Here is a 20,426-nt window from a genome sequence, read left to right on the forward strand (position 1 = left end):
CATAGGCCATAAAAATTCCGGGTTTCTTTCATGGATTTCCCGGAAAAGCCAAAAAAACTCGAAAAAAATGCAGTTTTTTGCCCATATCTCGGCAACCAGACCACTTAGCGACTTGAAACATGTACCAATCGATTCCTGCCGTAATTTAGAACAATATTGCCGAAGAAAGTTTTCAAAAATATCCTTTCGTTCGGTCACAATTTTTTTTTTAATTAATTAAAATTTGGACCGAATTAGTAGGCATTTTTTCCAACCAAACCACACGCGTCATCACGTTCAATAGCTGCGCCATCACGTTCAATGACTGCGTCATCACGTTCAGTAGCTAGGCGCGCAATGGTTTTTAGTCATGTAACTCTATTGTAAATAAAACATGCAAAATACTGAAATTTTTTTTAATAAAAACGTTTTAATAACTAACCAATGGTTTTACTAACCCTGCTCTTGATTTACGCTACGACAGAGCTATTTTTAGATAACATAAGGAAATTGCGCTTAAATGTCACTAGACTTTTTAATTAACTTGTTTTTTTTTTAAATCGCGAATTAAAACAAAAACATGCCTTTCAATTTTAAGAACAGTGTTGAAGACTTTAAGTGCTAATATTTTGGAAGGGACTACATCTAGATCTACATTTTTTATGAAAGGGGGAGGATAAAGACGCCCGATAGAGGATGGAGTCACCAGAGGCCCGCACCGGGTGACACCATTTAGGGGGTGACACCAAGGAAAAAATAGCAAAATATATAGAGAAAACTTTGCGGGTGTGTGTGTAAATCGAAAGTTTGAGGGGGGTGCAAATCGAAAATTTGACACCAGACCATATATATATATATATATATATATATATATATATATATATATATATATATATATATATATATATATATATATATACTTTGTTTCTTTGTGGGGGGGGGGGGTGACACCACGAAGTGCCGCACCGGGTGACACCCGGCCTAGCGACGCCACTGGAAGTCACGAACTTTTAGAAAGCCCATAGTAGACAAGATCTAGATCTAGATCATGGGTTCCCAAACTGTGGGTCGCAGAGGGCTTTCTGTGGCGGGGGGGGGGGGGTACCAACCGGTAGACTAAACCCTAGCAAAGAAATTAAAAATATAAATATTTAGAAGATCTGAAATTCGACTTTACTAACATCACTGGAAATGGAATAGAGAAGAAACAATGCGTACTGTGCAAAGTTTTTCTCAGTCATGAGTCTATGAAACCTTTAAAACTAAAACGTCATTTTGAGACAAGTTATTCGGAACACACCAAAAAGATATGGAGTTATTTCGTCCGCATGAAGCTAGACCTAGTTGCAAATGTCAGAGACTTGATCGAACAGGAAGTTTTCACCAAGGAAATATAGCATTAGGCCTAGTGAAAGTATCAAATGAAGTCGCATTAGAAATTACCAAGCAATAAAAATTACTCAATAGGAGAACATTTTTGCAAACCCTGCATGTTGGAGATGGTGAAATTAATTCTTGGGGATTCCAGTGCAGTTAAGGCACAACAAATATCTATGTCTAATAACACTATTCAGCGGCTTATAAGCAGATATGTCCGTAGATGTTAAAGAGAAAATTTTGAATGAAATCAAGCTTTCGCCATTGTTTGCTTTTCAAGTTGATGAATCAACAGACGTGAGTTCATGTTCGCAGTTGCTTGTCTGTGTGAAATATATTCATTCAGATGATAGCAAAGAAGAGTTGCTATTTTGTGAAGATATGGAGAAAATAAATACGTTTTTTGAAACTGGATGTTTAAAATGGGAATACGGCTGTGGGGTTTGTACTGATGGTGCGCCATCTATGTTTGGGTCAAAATCGGGCTTTCAGAAAACAATAAAAGATTTAGCTCCCTAACCAAGGGGAATCCATTGCATAATTCACCGGTATGTCCTCGCCAGCACGACTCTTACGACTCCACTGCTAATAAAGATCACGAGGTTCTGCTTTTCTAGACTACAGTACGCTGGCTGTCAAAAGGAAATGTGAATGCTTTCTTTTAATTGAAAGATGAAATCAAATTGTTCTTGGAAGTGCAAGGGAAACAAGACCGTTTGATATACTTGAACAACGAAGAGTAGTTGAAGTGAGTATCGTACCTAGTAGATATATTCGAACATCAACATAAGCTCAACATGAAACTTCTGGGAAAATGAACGAATATTATCTCTTTTAAGATAATCTCGGGGCATTTTTTTCAAAGGTGCAAAATTAGCGAAGAAGAATAAATCTTGGAAATATTGCCATGTTTGAGAAACTCTGCAGTGTAGTAGATGAATCTGATTGTAAGATAAATAAATGAATCTCTTGAAAACGAATTGTGTAGTTATTTCCTTTAGAAGAAAGAAGAAACTGCATTGACACGTAGTCGATTCTCTGCTTCCCTTGAGGTTGGCGTTAACAAAAACTCAACCGCGAATGTCGAGGCTAATTAATAGCATGAAATTTTACTCATCGTATTAAAACAGTTATCAAGAATAATTCATATTGAAAGGCTACTAGAAAATCTTATTTTAGTGCTTATTAATATCCTTACTAATTTCTTCTTTTAAATTCTATGCGGGTCGAAGTTCACTTACTTTTTATAAAAGGGGGTCGCCACTTGAAAAAGTTTGGGAACCACTGATATAGATACAGTGGCGTAGCGAGGTCGGGTGACACCCCCCAGAGGCGTAGCGACCCTTCCCGTGGACAAACTTTCAAACTTGAGATTTGCACCCCCCCCCCCTCAAATTTTTCTCTATATATTTTGCTATTTTTTGCCTTGGTGTCACCCCCCCCCCTAAATGGTGTCACCATATAGATCTAGGCACAAATGTAGTAATAATTGGACAATTACCAGAGAAAAGCTACCCTCCCATTTTTCACTTCTCTGATGTAAATCGAAATGTAGTTTTGGTTGTCCTGCACAGGCTTCTGCTTCATACAGCAAAACATACTTTACATTGGAGTTGATTATGCGAATCCTGGTTTTCAAGTTGAGCTAGTTATAGGTCCATTAGTTGGGTGAAAATAACCACTTGTGACTCTTTTATTACAAGCTTTTATTTAGGGGGTCATCCATAAGTGACGTCACGCTTTTTTGACGATTTTTAACTCCTCCTCCCCTCCGTCACACATCGTCAAAAAAGCCAGACCCCTCCCTCTAAATGACATCGACACCTCAGTCTACACCCCCCCCCCCCTCAAAATCGCAGTTGAATTTTTCTTAAAACATCGACATTTTTCCAAAATCTTGTCTGAAATCTGTCAACATAGTGTATTTTACTCAATTCCTATTACAATTTATTAAAATAGTTTTCTAAAACGCGAAATAACGGCTAAAACTCGTTTTCTAACATTGCTTTTTTATAATGCAAAAGTATAATGTAACACAATCTACCCCCCCCCCCCTTTCCCCTCATCACACACCGGTGTGACGTCAGTTGTGGACTACCCCGTAAAAGTTGCAACGTTTATTTGTGTGTTTGTGGCAAATCTTGTTACTTGAGTGATTTTCGGAGACGGAAGTATTACTTTACGGTATTTCCGATTTCTAAAGAAATATCACTTCTACTGGGCCGATTTGTTACAATATGTAGTTAAAGCAGTAGCGTAGCGAGGTTGGGGGGGGTGGGGGGGGGGGGGGGGGCGGGGGGGGGGGAATATGTCACCGGGCGCCGACCTTAGGGGGCGCCAAAATGGGTTGGAAAAATAAATTGAAAGGTTGAGGAGATGCAAATCGAAAGTTTGAGGGGGGGGGTGCAAATCGAAATCTTGTGGGGGAAGTGCAAATCGAAAAGTTTGTCCCCGGGCGCCGGGAAGGGTCGCTACGCCTCTGAGTTAAAGACCTTAATGACAATAAAATGTGACATAAAATTTGACTTAATTAGATGTTAAATTAACTTTTTAAAACATAAATCAATGTTTCCTTTTCTAAGTTCCCGCGCACATCTCTTTTTAAGGACTAAAAAAAAATTAAAAAAAAAACATTTTTACATACCGATTGCACTGGAAGTGCTAATCTCCCTTATTAATATCTAAAGATACACGAGAAAGTTTAGGGGAGATTATAAAAACTTTTTTCAAGACAACTCTTTAATAGGGCTAACACAAACTAGTTCGATAACTGAGGACAGCAACTCTTCCAAGATATACAACTCCAAAATCAAAGAACTGTTGCTTTAATTGTAGTTTGTTCTTGGTTGGACAAAGGCTATGCGAGCAAATCCAAAAAGAAAAGTAGTGTGAAATCGGAGTCAAAGACCTATATGGCACATAACCAGCTGACGCGTCCTGGTTGTGTTGGAGGGAATACCTTCAAACACTAAATTTAAGAACGAAGAATAACAACTAGGTCAGGAAAAATACCATTTCTGTGTGATTTGGAAAGTCTGTTGAAAGCTCTTGGCGTGTTTCCGTTTTTACGGAAAATACAATTAACAAATAGCGGAGAAACCCAGCTTTCCAAAGAAGCCAAATACAATATAATGGCGGATGTCAAACAGTTCGAATTAAGCGATCGTCGTGTAATATTGGAAAACTATGATCTTGTTTTTTTTAGAGGCAGGGTCATACATTTTTTTTAAACTAAGAATTTTTTTTTCTCATTTAAGTTTTTATTCCTAAATTAAGAAATCGGACCAAAAGAATCCAAAAGTGCAAGAAACCTATTATGACGAAAATTCGCTTCCTCCTAGGGACCAGAGTTTCCTTCAACGTCCATTCCCCACCCTCCCACTGAAATTTAAGTCCACCCCCTTCCCAACAGCTACAAGTTTCAAATTTTCTGGAAGAAACACTATCGTGACTATCGTGACACGGATATACCGTTTTGTTAGTTAAGTGTCATTAAATAGCCCCCGATGCACAGTTGCATCTGTTATACCCATAATCCGATTACAAAATTTGCTCGCATGTCAAAAGCAAATTTTTAGCACGCTCGCATCCCAAAAAAACTCTTAAATCGGGGCACTCGAATATCGACGTACGACTGTATCACAGAGGCGTAGCGACCCTTCCCGGCGCCCGGGGACAAACTTTCAATTTGGCGCCCCCCTCGGGATCATCCTTTCAATTTTCGATTTGCACCCCCCCCCCCCCCCCGAACTTTCGATTTGCATCCCCATTCCCCCCCCCCCCCCCACCCCCACTCTCACAAACCTCATAAATTTTTAAAATATTTATAAAAAGCAAAAATGCAGCTCAAATGAGATTTTAATTTGTTTTCCAACCCATTTTGAGGCCCCCTAAGGTCGGCGCCCGGGGACATATGCACCCCCTGCCCCCCCCCCTTCGCTATGCCTCTGCTGTATCATATAATGGATGGCTTACGGTTAAAAAAAGCATTCGTCTACACGTCTTTTGTAATGCGAAAATGCGCGATGCTCTTGGTCTTTACGCAACAGCTTTTAGTAAAACATTAATAAGAAAAGTAAACCATCTATAGGCCAACTCACGCAAACATTAAACAAGTCACAATAGTGTGACCGTCCCGCGCGTTGCCGCAGTCTCAGAAGAAAGTCTGGCGCAACATTTTCAGAGGGTTTCATTTCATCAATGTGTTACCAATCCTATATTCTTAGACGGTGTTCTACCCTTGCGGAGAGAAATAACTTACACTCAGGGTTGTCATACTACACAACATAGGGCGTCTGGTAGTAGTGTGGACTGTGGACAAACCCGCGCCCCAACAACTAAGATTCAATACATAAGGGGTCATGACGTCACGCTTTTCTTGACGATTTTACCTCCCCCTCCCCTCCGTCACACGTCGTCACAAAAAGCCAGACCCCCCTACAATGACGTCACACCTCAGCATAAAACCCCGCCTCAAAATTGCAGTTGAATTTTTTTTTTAAAACATCGATATTTTTCTACAATCGTGTCTGAACTCTGTCAAAATAGAATATTTTAATCAATTCCTATTGCAATTTATTAAAACAGTTTTCTAAAACGCGAAATAACGTCTAAAATTCGTTTTCTAACATTGCTTTTTTATAATGCTTAAGTGTGACGTCGCACCACCTGACCCCCCCTCCCCCATCACACACCGTCACAAAATTACGGACCCCCTCCCCCCTACGAGTGTGACGTTATTTATGGACGACCCCTAAGACCAGAGCAAGACCAGAGTTCCTTTCAGGCATCTCTTCGAGAGGGTGGGGAAAGGAAGTCTACCGCCCCCTAACGAAATTTATATAGAAAACATACTTTTACCAGTGTCCCCGTCCGGAAAATTTTGTCCGCCCCCTCCCCCCCCCCCCTGAAAATATCAAGTGCCCCCAGAAAAAAAATTCTGAAAGAAACACTGAATAAGACCATATAATAAGCATTAGATTTGACAAAAGAGTAATAAAATATCGTTGAAATTTTAGCTTCACTAAAATTTTAAACTTAACTAAAAAACTCTGGAGTAGTCTAGAAATTTATTAAAATACTCTAGATCTATGTTGAAAGAGTTCAGACAGGATATTGGTAAAAAAACATTCAACTGCAATTTTGAGGGGGGGGGGGGTTGTAGGCTGAGGTGTGACATCATTTTAGGACGTCATTTATATAAATTTTATAAATGGCCCCTTATCAAAGATCTTTTGTTAGTACTCTCGGTAACATTCGTTAATTTGCGGACGGTAGACATCCGCAAGAGGGCGCTTTTAGTGATTTAGATGTTGTTATCTAGTCCAGACCCAGAAGCGTCGACGTTCATCTTACGAGTGTGCTTTAATAATCTAGATCTCGAATCTCTATTGTTGTAAAAACAATTGAAGTTGTCTAGATATAGATCTAGATAGATCTATATCTTCACTTCTCACAAGTTGCGGTTTATGACAAAGATATATTATATTAATATAACATAATTGCCAAGGTAACTAGATTCTAGTTCTAGATCTAGATTCTACACATTTTACAATTTATTTGATTAGAGTTTTAGAGTTTAGTCTCTTAAGTTCTTAAGGACTTAGTCTTAGACTGAGTTAGAGATCGACTGGTGGTAACCTAGATCTAGATCAGGATCTAGATCTAGACTAGAATCTTAATTTTAGGCATTTTGATGAAAATCTCAAAACTATTATTTTATAAAAAAAAAGTTTCAACTTGTAGCTGGCACATTAGTAAACTAAGTCAGGTAAAACCTTAGTTTAGCTTCGGTTATTATTCCGTAGTTTTTCCTACTAAATCTAGAATTTATCCAAATTTCAAATTAAACATGACTACTGAATGATAGACAACCATATTTAATCCATTAGGCACTAATTTTGACGTTTTAGTTCGTTTTAAACTAAATTAGTTGGGCTAATTAAATATTTATTGACACTCACAAAAATGCACAACACACCTCTCCATGACAACTCTTCTTACTAGGTCGGTTCGTCACTTAGATGGCTGGATTGACCTCTGACCCTGAAACGTCATGCGTCGTTTTCTGACGGTTTCTAAATTTATTTTAGGGGTCCTATCCACGACAAATTAAAGAACTGTTTATCTCGCCAACTCTGATCATTATTTTAACACAAAATGCTAATAAAATGGATAATATGCCTTAGAATGCCAGAAAAAATCGCGAGAATTGTGTTTGTAAATAATGAGAGGATTTCTAGTGGAGCACTCTCCGTAAAAACTGAACCGCGGCCAAAAACGACCCAATAACCAGGGATGTGACTTTTCCGAATTTTAGCGGAAATCCGATTTTTCCGTTTCAGTTGCGATTTTCCTCCGCTGATTTAATTTTCGCCGAATTTTTCCGCCGAGTTTCAATTGTTTACGAAGTTTTAAAAATTAGGAAAAAAAAAACGGAAATGTCTTCTACTGAAAGGGCCGACATGCTCATTCCACTTATTCGTATTTAAATTTAAATCGACAACTACTGTACTTAGGTCAAACGGACACTCGAATATGCGCATTTCTTTTCGATTGGTCAATTGCGCTGGGTCTGACGGTGCTAGATCAAGATTAAACATAGATTAAGATTCGGAATTTCGGCGGACTTTCGAATTTTTTTAAAGCACACTTTTTTTAGTCCAAATTTTCCGCTGATATTTTCAGTTAACTATTTATCAAAAACACGGGAAAAGGTAATCTAAAATAATGCAGTTATTCAAATAAAACTTACATATCTTAAGCCTGGTAATCTAGCTGTCGATATAGCCTAATTTACCTATCGGTATTTTAACCCGCCTAAATCTACAGTTTCTCTCTGATTTTATTTTATTTCGCAATCTCAAATTAATATGGAAATCCTTGCAAAAGGTGACTATGAGGACTAGACTAACCCGCCCCACCTCGTAGCAACGGTGTCTCTTGTGACCTCGCCTTGACCGCAAGTACGTCTTCAGTACTGCTTGTGGAAAAAAAATGACGTCACAGTCAATTTCAAATAGCTGTTCCTGAAATATGCTTATGCTTCGTAGGCCTACATATTTAAAAAAATACTAAACTCAACGTGACTACGACCGTGTCTTGTTTGTGGAAGAAAAAATACGTTCAGACTGTGGGGGGGGGGGGGGGGGGGAGTCTGGCATTTGTAGGAGAGAGGGGAGGTAAATATCGTAAAAAAAACGTGGATGACTCCTAACAATTTACAGCTATTCCAAAAAAACATAAATATCGATGTGGCTTGGTTATCATTATGATTAACTTTGGTTTACATATCAGACCCTATCTAATTTTAGCTAACCTGGTCCATTTCATTTTTCCATCACATTAAACTAAAACTTTCAAATTGTAACTAATCTTAATCTAGGGTCTTTACAGTTAAAGACAAATATTTTTACCAATCCAATCTTTAAAAGAATATAAGGCATTAGGCCCCCTATTTAAAAATTGAAAACAGGAGTACATCTAGAATCTACACTAGAATAGTACAGTTTAAATTAGCTTAATGGTAAAATAAAACTTAATTGCTACTTGTAATTTTTAAAATGTTGTTTATAAGGTAAACATTAAATTGCAATTAGACAAGACTTTCAATGTCATTTTAGAGTAACATAAAGTTCTTGTATTTAAAAATATTAATTTCATTAAGCAATTAATAAGTACAGTAACAGTATGAAGCTGCTTAACCGCGATAAAAAGTAGATAAAACATATTGAGTTATTATCCGAAGAAAATTTCCTAATTTTTTTGCCTGGTCTGGTCACATCCCTGAATAACGGGGAAAACGGCTCCGATAACACTAAATTAATATATAATTGAGATAATTACCATGTATATTTACAGTATTATCGATTCTACTTTCCAAAATCTGATTCCAAAATGAGGTACCCACCCTGACATTTCTATCCGCTATTTTTAGTATCATGACGTCATTGCTACGCTAGTTGCCAGACTGAAACAACTAGTTTTTGTTTTTTACGGAATGAACTGTTAAGTCTAGTATTTTAATTATTATTAAATATTATTCAATTGTAGCATGTGGGGAAAAAGTAAAATTATGGACATTATTATTGTATTAGTAATTTTATTAGTATATTGATTTTTTCTTCACTGTGGGCCGACCGTTGCTGCATTCGTGACCGGTGGTTAACCTCGTCAACGCCGCGTGGCCTATTCGTTTATATAATCAGTGATGCTCGTTCAGTGGCCTTTTTCAGCGCTAGGCCTAATTACAGCGATTTTTAGACTTAATTGATTGGCCGTTAGCCTTTTTCATTGCTGCGTATTTTAAAAAATGCTCGTTCAGCGGCCTTTTTTTTTGGCGCTAAATAATCTGTTTACGTGCATTTTAAGCGTTTATTTATTTATTTTTTTAAGCTAGACGTAGATCTAGTTAAAAAAATATTTTTTTATACAGCTGGCTGATATGCGAACTTTTAAAAAAACGACCGAGCTTTTAAAAAAAATGACCAGAAGGGAAATAGGTCTGTTTTTCAATTAGCTTGAAGAAGGGTGGGGGGGGGGGGGGGAGAAGAGAGAGAGAGAAGTGAAGACACCGACCATCTCGTCTGCGCGTGTTCATTCTATGACGTGTACTATAGGCCTGCTGAAGTCACGGTGACCCCGCGACCGTGGTGGGATTTTTCATCCACAGGATAGTAAACATAAGCAAGCAATCACGCGAGTGACGATGTTTGGAGATTTTATTTTTAAAAAAAATCACATGCGTCATGTTTTCAAGATGAAAAAAAAAATGTAATGTAAAAAAAAAAAGACACTAATACCATGTATGAACCTCAGCTGCCACACTGTTGACTCAATATAATGTGATTGAGTGTAAAATGTATTTGTATTTATAAACTATCTTAACTCTTAACTATTACTATCATATTATTTTATGCATATTTATTATTTAAAATTAGAATTTGAAATAAAAATATTTATTATGGTCATTTGATTTATGCAGGTGTTCATTACTTCATAAAATGGTATGAATAACATGTAGATTAGAATTTAATAAATAATAAAATAACTAGATCTAGTTTTATTATCAACCAGTTGCTTTTTGTTATTTTCCTGTGATTAAATAACCTAAGCTGACGCAATTACCATGGCGGGAATTAAAAGCTCGTGCACACAAAACCACGACGTCATGTTATGCCGGTCGAGGAGCAAAAACGATGTTCTGACTTTCATTTTCCATTCTCGGAAAAAATTTAAATTCTCTCTTTTCTCGTCAACCGATTAAGCTAGATATTTAAATGTGGTGTCAAATGTTCTCTTAAGGGGTAAGGAACTTAATGGTGTATTTGAAATAACAGAATATTTTATTTTAAAAAATCCATAATTCAACCTACTTCTTACGCTTGAAGCTAAAGAAAACCACAAATAGGTTAGACTTTTTAAGTGGCCATGTACCGGAAGTTCCCCACTAGTGATCATCAAATAGCGGTCACGTGGTTTAAAAAAATAAATAAATTTGGTTGTCATTCAAAAGTCGTGTCTTATTTTAAAAAGCGCATGTAATATTTGATTTATTTCTTCATATAATGATAAACCTAATAGTTCTACAACCTCCAATTCATTTTTGTGACCTCCGGGCTGATATTTTAGAAGTTCTATTAATTTTAATGAGACCGACTTTTAAATTTAGCCTTCATTCTCCAAAGCAAATTTTAAAATGCTTTTCTGGCATATTTAGCCTTGCCACCTATAGCATGTTTTATAGCGTGAAAACCCGCCATTTTACTCGTGATAAACATTTTTAAACGTAATTCTAAGAAGGTCTCTGGATCTAAGACGAAAAATCGTCGGAAGTCATGCATCCGGTCCGTACGCCATATTGTTGTTAGCAACCAGCCACGCCTCCGGGTTAGCGAGAAATACTATTATTCCGAAATGGTATAGCAGTAAAAAACAGTAAAACAATATCAAAGTCTGTCACACAGTTCAGGTATCCACCGGAAGTACTGTAAACCATACTTTATTTGGCGTCATCCTTTATTTTTAATACAGAACGTTTAAAATTTGGATAGATTTATTTTAATTGCGTGTGAAATGCTGCTCTATTACTTATTTTGTATAACTAGTTATTTTTAAGTGTTTCAGCTAAATGTTTCTGCTACTAAACATTGTTTAACAGGGTTTGTACGCAGTCTGGAAAAAGTCTGGATGGGTCTACACTGTGGTATGACGTTTTTCGCTGGGTATCGGAGAAGAAACCTGATTTCTCAGTTACTACGTCATTGGGGGAGGGGGGAAGAGTGTTAGACCTGTCTTTTTTTGTTGTTGTTGCTTGACTGACCGTGAAAATGTTAAGGGCTGGACTAACCCGCCCCTCATAGTAACTAAGGTCACTGATATCTAATCTAGTATGAACTCACCGTGACCCCAAGTACGTAGATGGTGCTGTTTGGCTAGGTGAGAGAGAAGTGGGGAATAAAAGTTACGGTACAGTTCATGATATGACGTATTAGACTGGGCTACTGTGACCCCTCCACTAAAAGATAGCTAAAAGTTAACATAATCAATAAACAATTAAAAAAAAAACAAAAAAAATTAAGGCAGAATCTAGCATGCAAAATGGAAACTACAGCCTTCATTCGCGGTGATGTTTTCAGACCTGTTGATCCATATGGCAGATAGTTTTAGTAAATTAGGTCAGCACTAAGCTCAGCTACATTTTACTTTCCCTATTGGAAGTCAAGTAATTATCAGAACTGGGTGGACTCAGGGACAGCTTTGGGCAAAATCAAAATATTAGATGTCGAGCCATTACCTGCATTTAGTTAAATATGCATGTTTAACCCTTTACATTCGTATGCATCAGCGATTGCCAGAGATTTGTTTGGTACAGTCCAAGCTGCTCGTGGTCACTCGAATTATGTATAGTACATTTATTCACTCATAGATTTTGCAGATACCATCAGAAATAAGAAATTATAAGTTTGTAAAAATTGTTGTAGGTCCTATTTTGTAAAATAAAAACTCTATATTAGTAAAGCTTATGTTAATTGATATCAATTTTTATTAATCTTGGACTTTTGAGGTAATATTTTAATTATATAAACTTCTTTGATTTTACAAAATGGTAAATGATGATTTTAAAGGATCTTTAAACCAATGGATTCAAGCCTTACAAATTTTAACTTTTTATTTGTCCAGAAATGGCACCTAACAATGCCCTTACAGCTTGGGGCAATGACAAGACCATGAATCTCAACACCTTAATTTTAACAAATATACAGTCCTCACCTTATTTTAAAGTTCAACTCTTTGAACTTAAAACTTTCCATGAAGTTGTTGATGAAATCTTCTACAGGGTAAGCATCTTTTTTTTTCACTGGTGTTTTTTAATTTGCCACACAATTTTTTCCCTTTGCTATTTTTAATGTACCCATTTATTCTTCGGCAGGTTGAACATTTAGAACCTTGGGAAAAGGGCAGCAGAAAAACAGCTGGTCAGACTGGGATGTGTGGAGGTGTAAGTTATTAATCTGCTATTAATTCATATCACGTTACTTTATTTTAAAAAATTTTAATTGCTCAAAACCATTTTTATATTGTTGTAACTTTCATATTAGGTGCGAGGTGTTGGTGCAGGAGGAATTGTTTCTAGTGCATATTGTCTACTATTCAAGCTGTTTACATTAAAATTGACAAAGAAACAGGTCAATAACCTCATTACACATGGAGACTCTCCATACATAAGAGGCCTTGGATTCATGTACATCAGGTAATTTATATTTTTCTAATACATAGGTTGTTTTTTTTTGTGTCAACTTCAGAAAAATAAGCAAAATTTTCTTGTTTAACCATTAATGTCCCGTAACGCCCGCTGCCGCCCGACACTGTTAATGTCCCGTAACGCCCGCTGCCGCCCGCTTAAAATACGCATAGAAAAATTAAATTTGTTTCATTAAAATTTGGCCTACAAATCCTAATTTTTAACTAAACAGGAAGTCGGATAGTTTCAGCGTCCTTTTCCGGTCTTATAATTTCAATGGCGCTTTTGAAAGATAAAAAATAATAGTTTTTTTCTATCTCGAAATTTTAGACTCATCTGTCCTTTTTTTAGTAGATTTAATATTAAAAATAAAATAAAATAATGCCTCTAAACGTATCTAGGCATGTATTTTATGAATTATTTATCTTAAACATAACCAAATTGATATTTAACTGTTAAATTCGATGCATAGTTGTTTAGACAAAAATAAATAAAGTTGACTACCGAAAATGACCTGTTTTGAATTTTCTCCGACATTTTTTATTTTTTTACTGTACTTTTACCGAATATAATATATTCTATTTAATACTGTTGGAAAGCCAGGTTTATTCTTAACATTAAGCAGTAGTTTTTATCTTAATTTTCAATTTCATTTAGACAAAAACAAATATTTTGTGAAACTATTCACTTGATCATACAGAGTTATGCTCCTTACATTGGGCCGTCATGGGTGGAGTTTTGGTAGAATGAATGGGACATTAATGGTTAATTACAGTGTATATTTCTAATTTTTCTAATTTACTGATAGATACACACAACCTCCTCCTGATCTATGGGACTGGTATGAACCTTATTTGGATGATGAAGAGGTATGACACTACTGTTAGGGACAAAAATGGCATTGAACAGGCTTGGCTCTTTACTTGAAAAATAGTAATGAAATTATATCAAAGATACCTTTTCCTTTTTATTGATAGTGTAAAATGTTTTAAATTTGAAACAATCATGAGTACAGTTTTTAAAAAAATAAAGTTTACAGCAAATTTATAAAAAGGTTTTCCAAAATAAAGTTGTTCTTCTGTTGGGCCAAGCTTGTACTTAAAAAATGCAACACAACACTTAAAAAAACAAGGCATATTAATACACACATTTCCACACCATCTGTCTGGAAATAGAGCTGCTCTACAAAACAGCTCAAACTGACTGGTGAGTACTGTCAAAATTTGACAAAAATCATCTTTCTAGTGCTATCCTTTTTTTCTGTTGCTTGCTTCTCTTTTCTGTATAAACTTTTGTGATATAGCCATAGTATGCATATGTACATGTGCTATAACCACAAAATGTTTGTTTCTGTTTACTTCTTGAAGTTAAATCTCCATTGGATACATAGTTTTTACAATTAACAGTCAACAGCTAGCTTAGGATGTAGAAAGAATTAGAACTGACTATTATAGTTCAGGAAAACACTGTTTTAATATTAGCATGTGTAAATTTTATATGCTGATTCAGAATATAAGTCAGACTTGAGGAGAATCTTTGGCTGATTATCACCAAATAGTGTATTAAATGTTAGAAAAAAATCAGCTTCACACGTACTGTATATAGTTCCATAATTGATGTGCTGTTTTGTATGTACAGGGTCTTTGCCTTAGCCCGTGCGAGGATTTCCAATATCTCCCAGCATCCTCCAAAGTCTTTCATGGACGCCTCGAGCAGAGGTTATAATAGATTCTAAGGGGCCCAGAAAGGGGGCCATTTATTATTTTTTTCCATTATTTTTATGTTCATGTAGTTTTTTTTAAACAATAATATTATTATGACTTGTTCTCTGTTCACCTGGAAATTTGTCCATGGCATTTAACCCCATCCTCAACAAAATTTTATAACAAAAATTGTAATTGTAGGCATTTCCCTTTTAGTTTAGCTTTGAATAGTGTTGAGGTAAGTAATCATTGGCATAAAAACACACAAGTTGTTTTGACTGGATCAATAAAATCCCAAAAAGATGTGAAGAATGTCGTACATATAGTCAGATTCAGCATTAATTTTTTTTCACTCACTCAGATAATTTTAATGGAATTTTCCCTCTGTACACTATAAAACAGTACGTGGCTATATCATTAAATACACAGGATGTTGGAGTTAGAAATACTTTTCCAATGTGTTGAAACCTGTTAGGGTGTGAAATAAAGACTGATAAATGACAAATCTTTCAAATTTAGTGGTGCGATTAACATTAAAGCCAATTTTTTTTTGTATGTCTTAAGCAATTTTATTAATCTTTTTTTCTTTTTTTTGTCTTTTTTTTTCCAAAAAAATCAGGAGCTGGATGTTAAAGCAGGTGGTGGACACATGATGACTATTGGAGAGATGTTGAGGCAATGGCTAGTAAAGCTTGAATGGTATTCTACTCTTTTCCCAAGAATACCTGTGCCTATTCAGGTAATACATTTTCATTGCCAATTAGTTACTGGTACTTTATAATTATAGCTAAAATTAGTGTATTTTAGTAACAGCTATTCCAAGCTTTCAGGCTTTGTTTTGTTTACTCACTTTTTTTTTATAAATCTTAAAACATAATCTAGTTATCTCAGTCATCTGTTTTGTTAACTGCTGTATTTGTATGCAGGGTTATAATATGTTTCTAATGTTAACTGCAGAAGGACATTGATATCAAGCTTCGGTCGAGACCGGTGACTGCAGGTTACCATGGATATGGAGAACAAACAGATAATGAGCCTGAGCACATTCCTGACGATCAAGTATCTTTTGGAGAGGCTGAGAGAGCAGCCATGTCACAACGAGGGTACAAATCTTTAATCAAACAATATTTGAAAGAAAGCAAATATTTCATTATTGCATTAAAATGAATGCTTTATATTTAGAGTTTTCTAATGTAACGTTTTGAGCTATATTGATTGTTTAATATATTAAAGACGAGGTGGTGGATATACTAGAGACAGCTTTAGAAATGGTGCTGTATCAAGAAGAACACCTCCACAACGATTTTCTCCACCAAGAAGACGCTCACCTAGGAGATCACCGCCAAGGCGTCCAATATCTCCAAGAAGTAGTCCATACTCTAAGTAATTATTTTTTATGTTTGGTTTTATAAATTCTAACTAATTGTCTAGATTGTTATATTTAGTTTATTATTTATATCTAGTTTATTAGAATTCTATAATCTTTTTTCTTTTCCAGACCATCTGATGATTTTACAAAGGAATTAGAAAAAGAGCGAGAACGACAGCGCAGGGAAAGAGAAAAAGACCATAAACGTAGTAAGCATAGTAAACACAGATCTCGCTCTCGAGAAAGAAAAAGATCACGTTCACGCTCGCGAGACAGGAAAAGATCTCGCTCACGTGAGAAGAAAAGATCCAGGTCTCATGAGAAAAAAAAGTCTCGTTCTAGATCTCGTGAAAAGAAAAGGTCAGTGTCAAGATCTCGTGAACAGAAAAGGTCACGGTCAAGATCTCGTGAAAAGAAAAGGTCACGGTCAAGATCTCAGGAAATGAGGAATTCACACAGCCATGAGAGCAAAGAACGTTCATCTTCGCATCACCATGACAGGGATGGTTTGACTTCACATCAACGTGACAGGGATGGCCCATCTTACAGCCGTGAAAAAGATTCATCCCCATTCAACCAGGATAATGCCACACATCACTACCCAGACAGTCCCTCATCTCACAGAGAAACAGACGCACACCATCGCAGCAAAAAAGAGCATAAAAAAGAAGAAAAGAAGCACAAGCACAAAGAAAAGGACAGGGAAAAGAGACATTGAAACTTTGTTGTGTCTAATTCATAGCATTTATAAAGTGAAAAAATTTGCCTTTTTAGAACATTACATTTTTTGTTTTAAAATATGTTATCGTCTGTGTTACATGGGTTTTTTTTATTTAGGGGGAAACTTGTTTAAATAAATTAACTTGTTAAAAAATTTCCATTAAAAATTACATTATGGTTAGAAACAGATAATTTTTATATAACTCATGTTGTTTAATGATAATTGTCAGGACTACACTATATATTGTACAGCAAATCCTCTAGATTTTGCTAAATTGTAATCATTTACTTTTTGAAAATTGTGGCTGTTGTATGAAAATCATGCTCTTCTATATAAAAAGATTTGTTTTTGACATTTGTTTTTAATATACTTTTAAGTTAATGGATACAACTTACATTAAGTTGTGATTGTGTGATTACCCAAGTTTCTTAACAATTTAGTTCTTTGTTAGGTATCAAAACATATGGGGTAAGATTTTGTAAAAATGCAAAAAAATTACTGAACATGATTTTGGAACATTTAAGTTTAATGGAGAGTACTGAAAAAAAATGTTAAGTTTTACATTTAAAATGCATTTTTTGAATATTGAAATTAATACTATTAGTTAATTGTAGATCTGTCATTTAAACATTTCACCATTTATTATTTTTTTTTAAAAACATTGTTCATCAATATTGAAATACATTTTTTATGTTGAGACCAAAGTTTTCACTTAAGATAAAACTCTTCATTTAAATATGTGCTGCATAAATTCTAAATTAGCTAAATACTTATCTTACAATAAAAATGATGCAAATGAAAATTAATTTTTTTTTGTTTTCTTTTTAGGCAAAGAAGTAGTAGACTTACAGGTAGATTAACTATTCTGTGGTAAATAAACTTCAATTACACTTTAGAATCTGCCACAGAAAAACATGACAAAACAAAACACCATTGATGACCAAAAACATTTATTATGGCGCTAGTGTTAAAAAATAATTTCCAAACCACACTCCCTAGGTGTCTTTCGCAGTTATCCGCCATGAAGGGTTGATATGAAAACTATCTGGTCATTTTCTTGAATTTCATATTCCAGTTCACCCTATAAATAGTATAAAGAGAAGTTTTTAGAGAATATATAGGTTTTTGAGTATTATCCAACTTATTTTGGTTATCTTTTCAATACCATTAAACAAATCAGTTTTCACAATAATGCTAATAAGTATACCTACAAGTAACTCCCAGTCTGCATCATTCACTAATACAAGAATCCCTGGCCTCCTGCAAACAAAAATAAATTAAAACACTTATTGGAGTATCACAGTACAACCGGCTTGATGCAATCATAGTTACTGTTCCAACAATATAACTTGCTAATGATATGGGATGTGAATAATTCGATAATAATTAGCAACAGTAAAATAAAATTCTTTATTAATATGGACATGTAGCTGTTAACTACTGAGAAAACATCCTTTTAAAAAATGTACTAAATTACTATTGTAACTGAGAGCTAAAAACAGTGCAAATGTACATTTATTTATTTGAATGCTAGACATTATTAGGACTACCATTTTAAAAATAAAACTCTTGAATGATGACAAAATGGAAACTAACAGTGGCTATAATTAAGTTAAATCTGATGTATTCTGTACCTCAGTGATTGTAGGAACAGAAATGCTGCAAAAATCAAGGATTAATTCAAGAAATTAGAAATTGATTACACTGTGTTTCCCTGCATAAACAGTTCAGGTCTTTCTTGAATAATATTGTCTTTGAGCCACAATAACAGATTTTTTATTTGCCCTGTAATAGAAACTGTTATTTGTAAAATGCCAGTTTACTTATTCAACAATTAATATGAAAATAACAAAGATTAGACTATTCTATTCTTCTAGAGCTGTCTTGATGAACTACATTTCAGCAAAACTTACATTTACTATCTTGCTTGGGCAAATGAATATCATGCTTTTTAATATTTCCACACAGTAATTCAGCACCACCACTAAAATCAAGAATAGAATGCATTTTATTATTTTTAGTTTGAATTTGGAAAAAAAATAAATAAAAAAAAAACCACTTTATTTCTTCTTTAAGTTTGAGACTTTCAGTAAGTAGTTTAAAAGTTAGTTAAAATAGGGAAGTTAAGTTGATAATTATTTAATATTGCAGACTGAAGTTTTCCTGGAAGATTCTGCCTATATTATAATATTAGGCCTATTATAACATTTCTTTTTACTATTAATTATTTTCAGTCAAGAGGATGGTGAAGATCCAGAAAAAATAAGACGATTAGATTTACAGTTCATGATATGACGTATTAGACTGGGCTACTGTGACCTCACAGTGACCCCTCCACAGTCTCTTGTTGTGTGTGTGTTTGGGAGGGGGGGAATACCGGTAGTTTTTAATAGCAGACAAAAGTTTCTCAGCTATAAGCACAAATAATGGTGTGGTTACAAAGGTCTTGTTTCCTTTTCAAAATAGGGTACGAACCCTGTTTCTATTCACTTTTACTATTTTTGTAATCATTTTTACATCTTTGTAATCATTTTTACTATTTTCGTAATCTAGGTTTTTTTTTTAACTTGGCCTAGCAGCTAGCTAGATCTAGATCTAATTAATTAATGGTCGCAAATCCACTGCAAGCCAAAAACATTAAATTATTACATTTGACTTTTCTTTTTAGATCTACTAATTCAAATCTACTATTATATTTATTCTTGTTTACTTTTGTCGATTAAACTTAAAATTTAAAAAATGAAAACATTAATTTGCTACAATCGACTTTCACTTTATTTATATTTCAATATATTCAATGGTCAAATGAAATAAACCATGGTTTACCGTAACTCTAGTTACCGAAACTCAACAAACATTAGGCTACCCGATAATTTCCCACGCTAAACTAAGGGACTAAGGTTTTACCAACTTTTAAACTACTTACTGAAAGGCTCAAACTTAAAATACTTAATACAATACACTTGAATACTATGAATACAGCTTATGATTTAGACTCCTAGTAGTAGATCTATAAAATAAATCCAAACTTAAGTTTAAGTATTAATGTATTATTCTAAAAACGAGGAAATACCTGAATTCTACTGATAAAGAAAGTGACATTATCTAACAATAAATTTACTTTCTATCTTTAAATATATTATAAATATCCAGTGGTAAAAGCATAATAGATCTTATAAAATTAACAAACAGCTGGGTTAGATAGAATGTAGTAGATCTAAATCTAAATCATTACTAGAACAGTGTTTATTTTTTAAATTTTCATGGTAAATGAAAGCATTTTTGCCAGATCAAGTTGTTGAAAAATTGCAACAAATTCCAAAAATCACGCATATGAAAAAAGTCGGAAAAAATTAGATCTAGATCGATACTATTATAGAATATTATAGAAATTAAAAAATGCTAATATTAAATAACTATTTGCATACTCTAATCTAATAGTAAAACCAAATTTAAACTTCTAAGCTTTTTGAAATAATTCTTCATTTTAATAATATTCACATTCAATTCGTCAACCATGGAAAAAGGGGAAAT

At 34.7% G+C, this 20,426-nt stretch overlaps 2 protein-coding genes across 6 annotated transcripts; one reads left to right on the forward strand and one right to left on the reverse strand.

Annotated features, from left to right (window-relative positions):
* Nucleotides 1–6,663: 6,663 nt before the first annotated feature.
* On the forward strand, nt 6,664–17,543 carry LOC131938664 (pre-mRNA-splicing factor 38B). Its single transcript, XM_059296787.1, has 9 exons — nt 6,664–6,865; nt 12,538–12,695; nt 12,788–12,856; nt 12,957–13,108; nt 13,908–13,968; nt 15,422–15,541; nt 15,760–15,905; nt 16,036–16,185; nt 16,301–17,543. Exons 2-9 carry the CDS (start codon nt 12,540–12,542, stop codon nt 16,887–16,889), a joined length of 1,443 nt encoding a protein of 480 aa, XP_059152770.1. The 5' UTR covers nt 6,664–6,865; nt 12,538–12,539; the 3' UTR covers nt 16,890–17,543.
* A 281-nt stretch (nt 17,544–17,824) lies between these two features.
* On the reverse strand, nt 17,825–20,175 carry LOC131938665 (ubiquitin-related modifier 1). 5 transcript variants are annotated; one of them, XM_059296790.1, is made up of 5 exons: nt 20,014–20,175; nt 18,806–18,876; nt 18,527–18,551; nt 18,104–18,152; nt 17,825–17,973 (listed from the first exon to the last, which is right to left on the reverse strand). In XM_059296790.1, exons 1-5 carry the CDS (start codon nt 20,055–20,057, stop codon nt 17,905–17,907), a joined length of 258 nt encoding a protein of 85 aa, XP_059152773.1. In that variant the 5' UTR covers nt 20,058–20,175; the 3' UTR covers nt 17,825–17,904. The 5 variants fall into 5 exon arrangements, with proteins under 5 accessions (XP_059152773.1, XP_059152771.1, XP_059152774.1 ...); XM_059296788.1 differs by lacking the exon at nt 18,527–18,551 and adding an exon at nt 18,596–18,677; XM_059296791.1 differs by lacking the exon at nt 18,527–18,551 and adding an exon at nt 18,596–18,677 and having other exon boundaries at nt 18,100–18,152.
* Nucleotides 20,176–20,426: the final 251 nt, after the last annotated feature.

This window comes from Physella acuta, unplaced genomic scaffold, assembly GCF_028476545.2.
Source record: "Physella acuta isolate Inbredline_101_S28 unplaced genomic scaffold, ASM2847654v3 ptg000255l, whole genome shotgun sequence".
NCBI classification, from domain to species: domain Eukaryota; kingdom Metazoa; phylum Mollusca; class Gastropoda; family Physidae; genus Physella; species Physella acuta.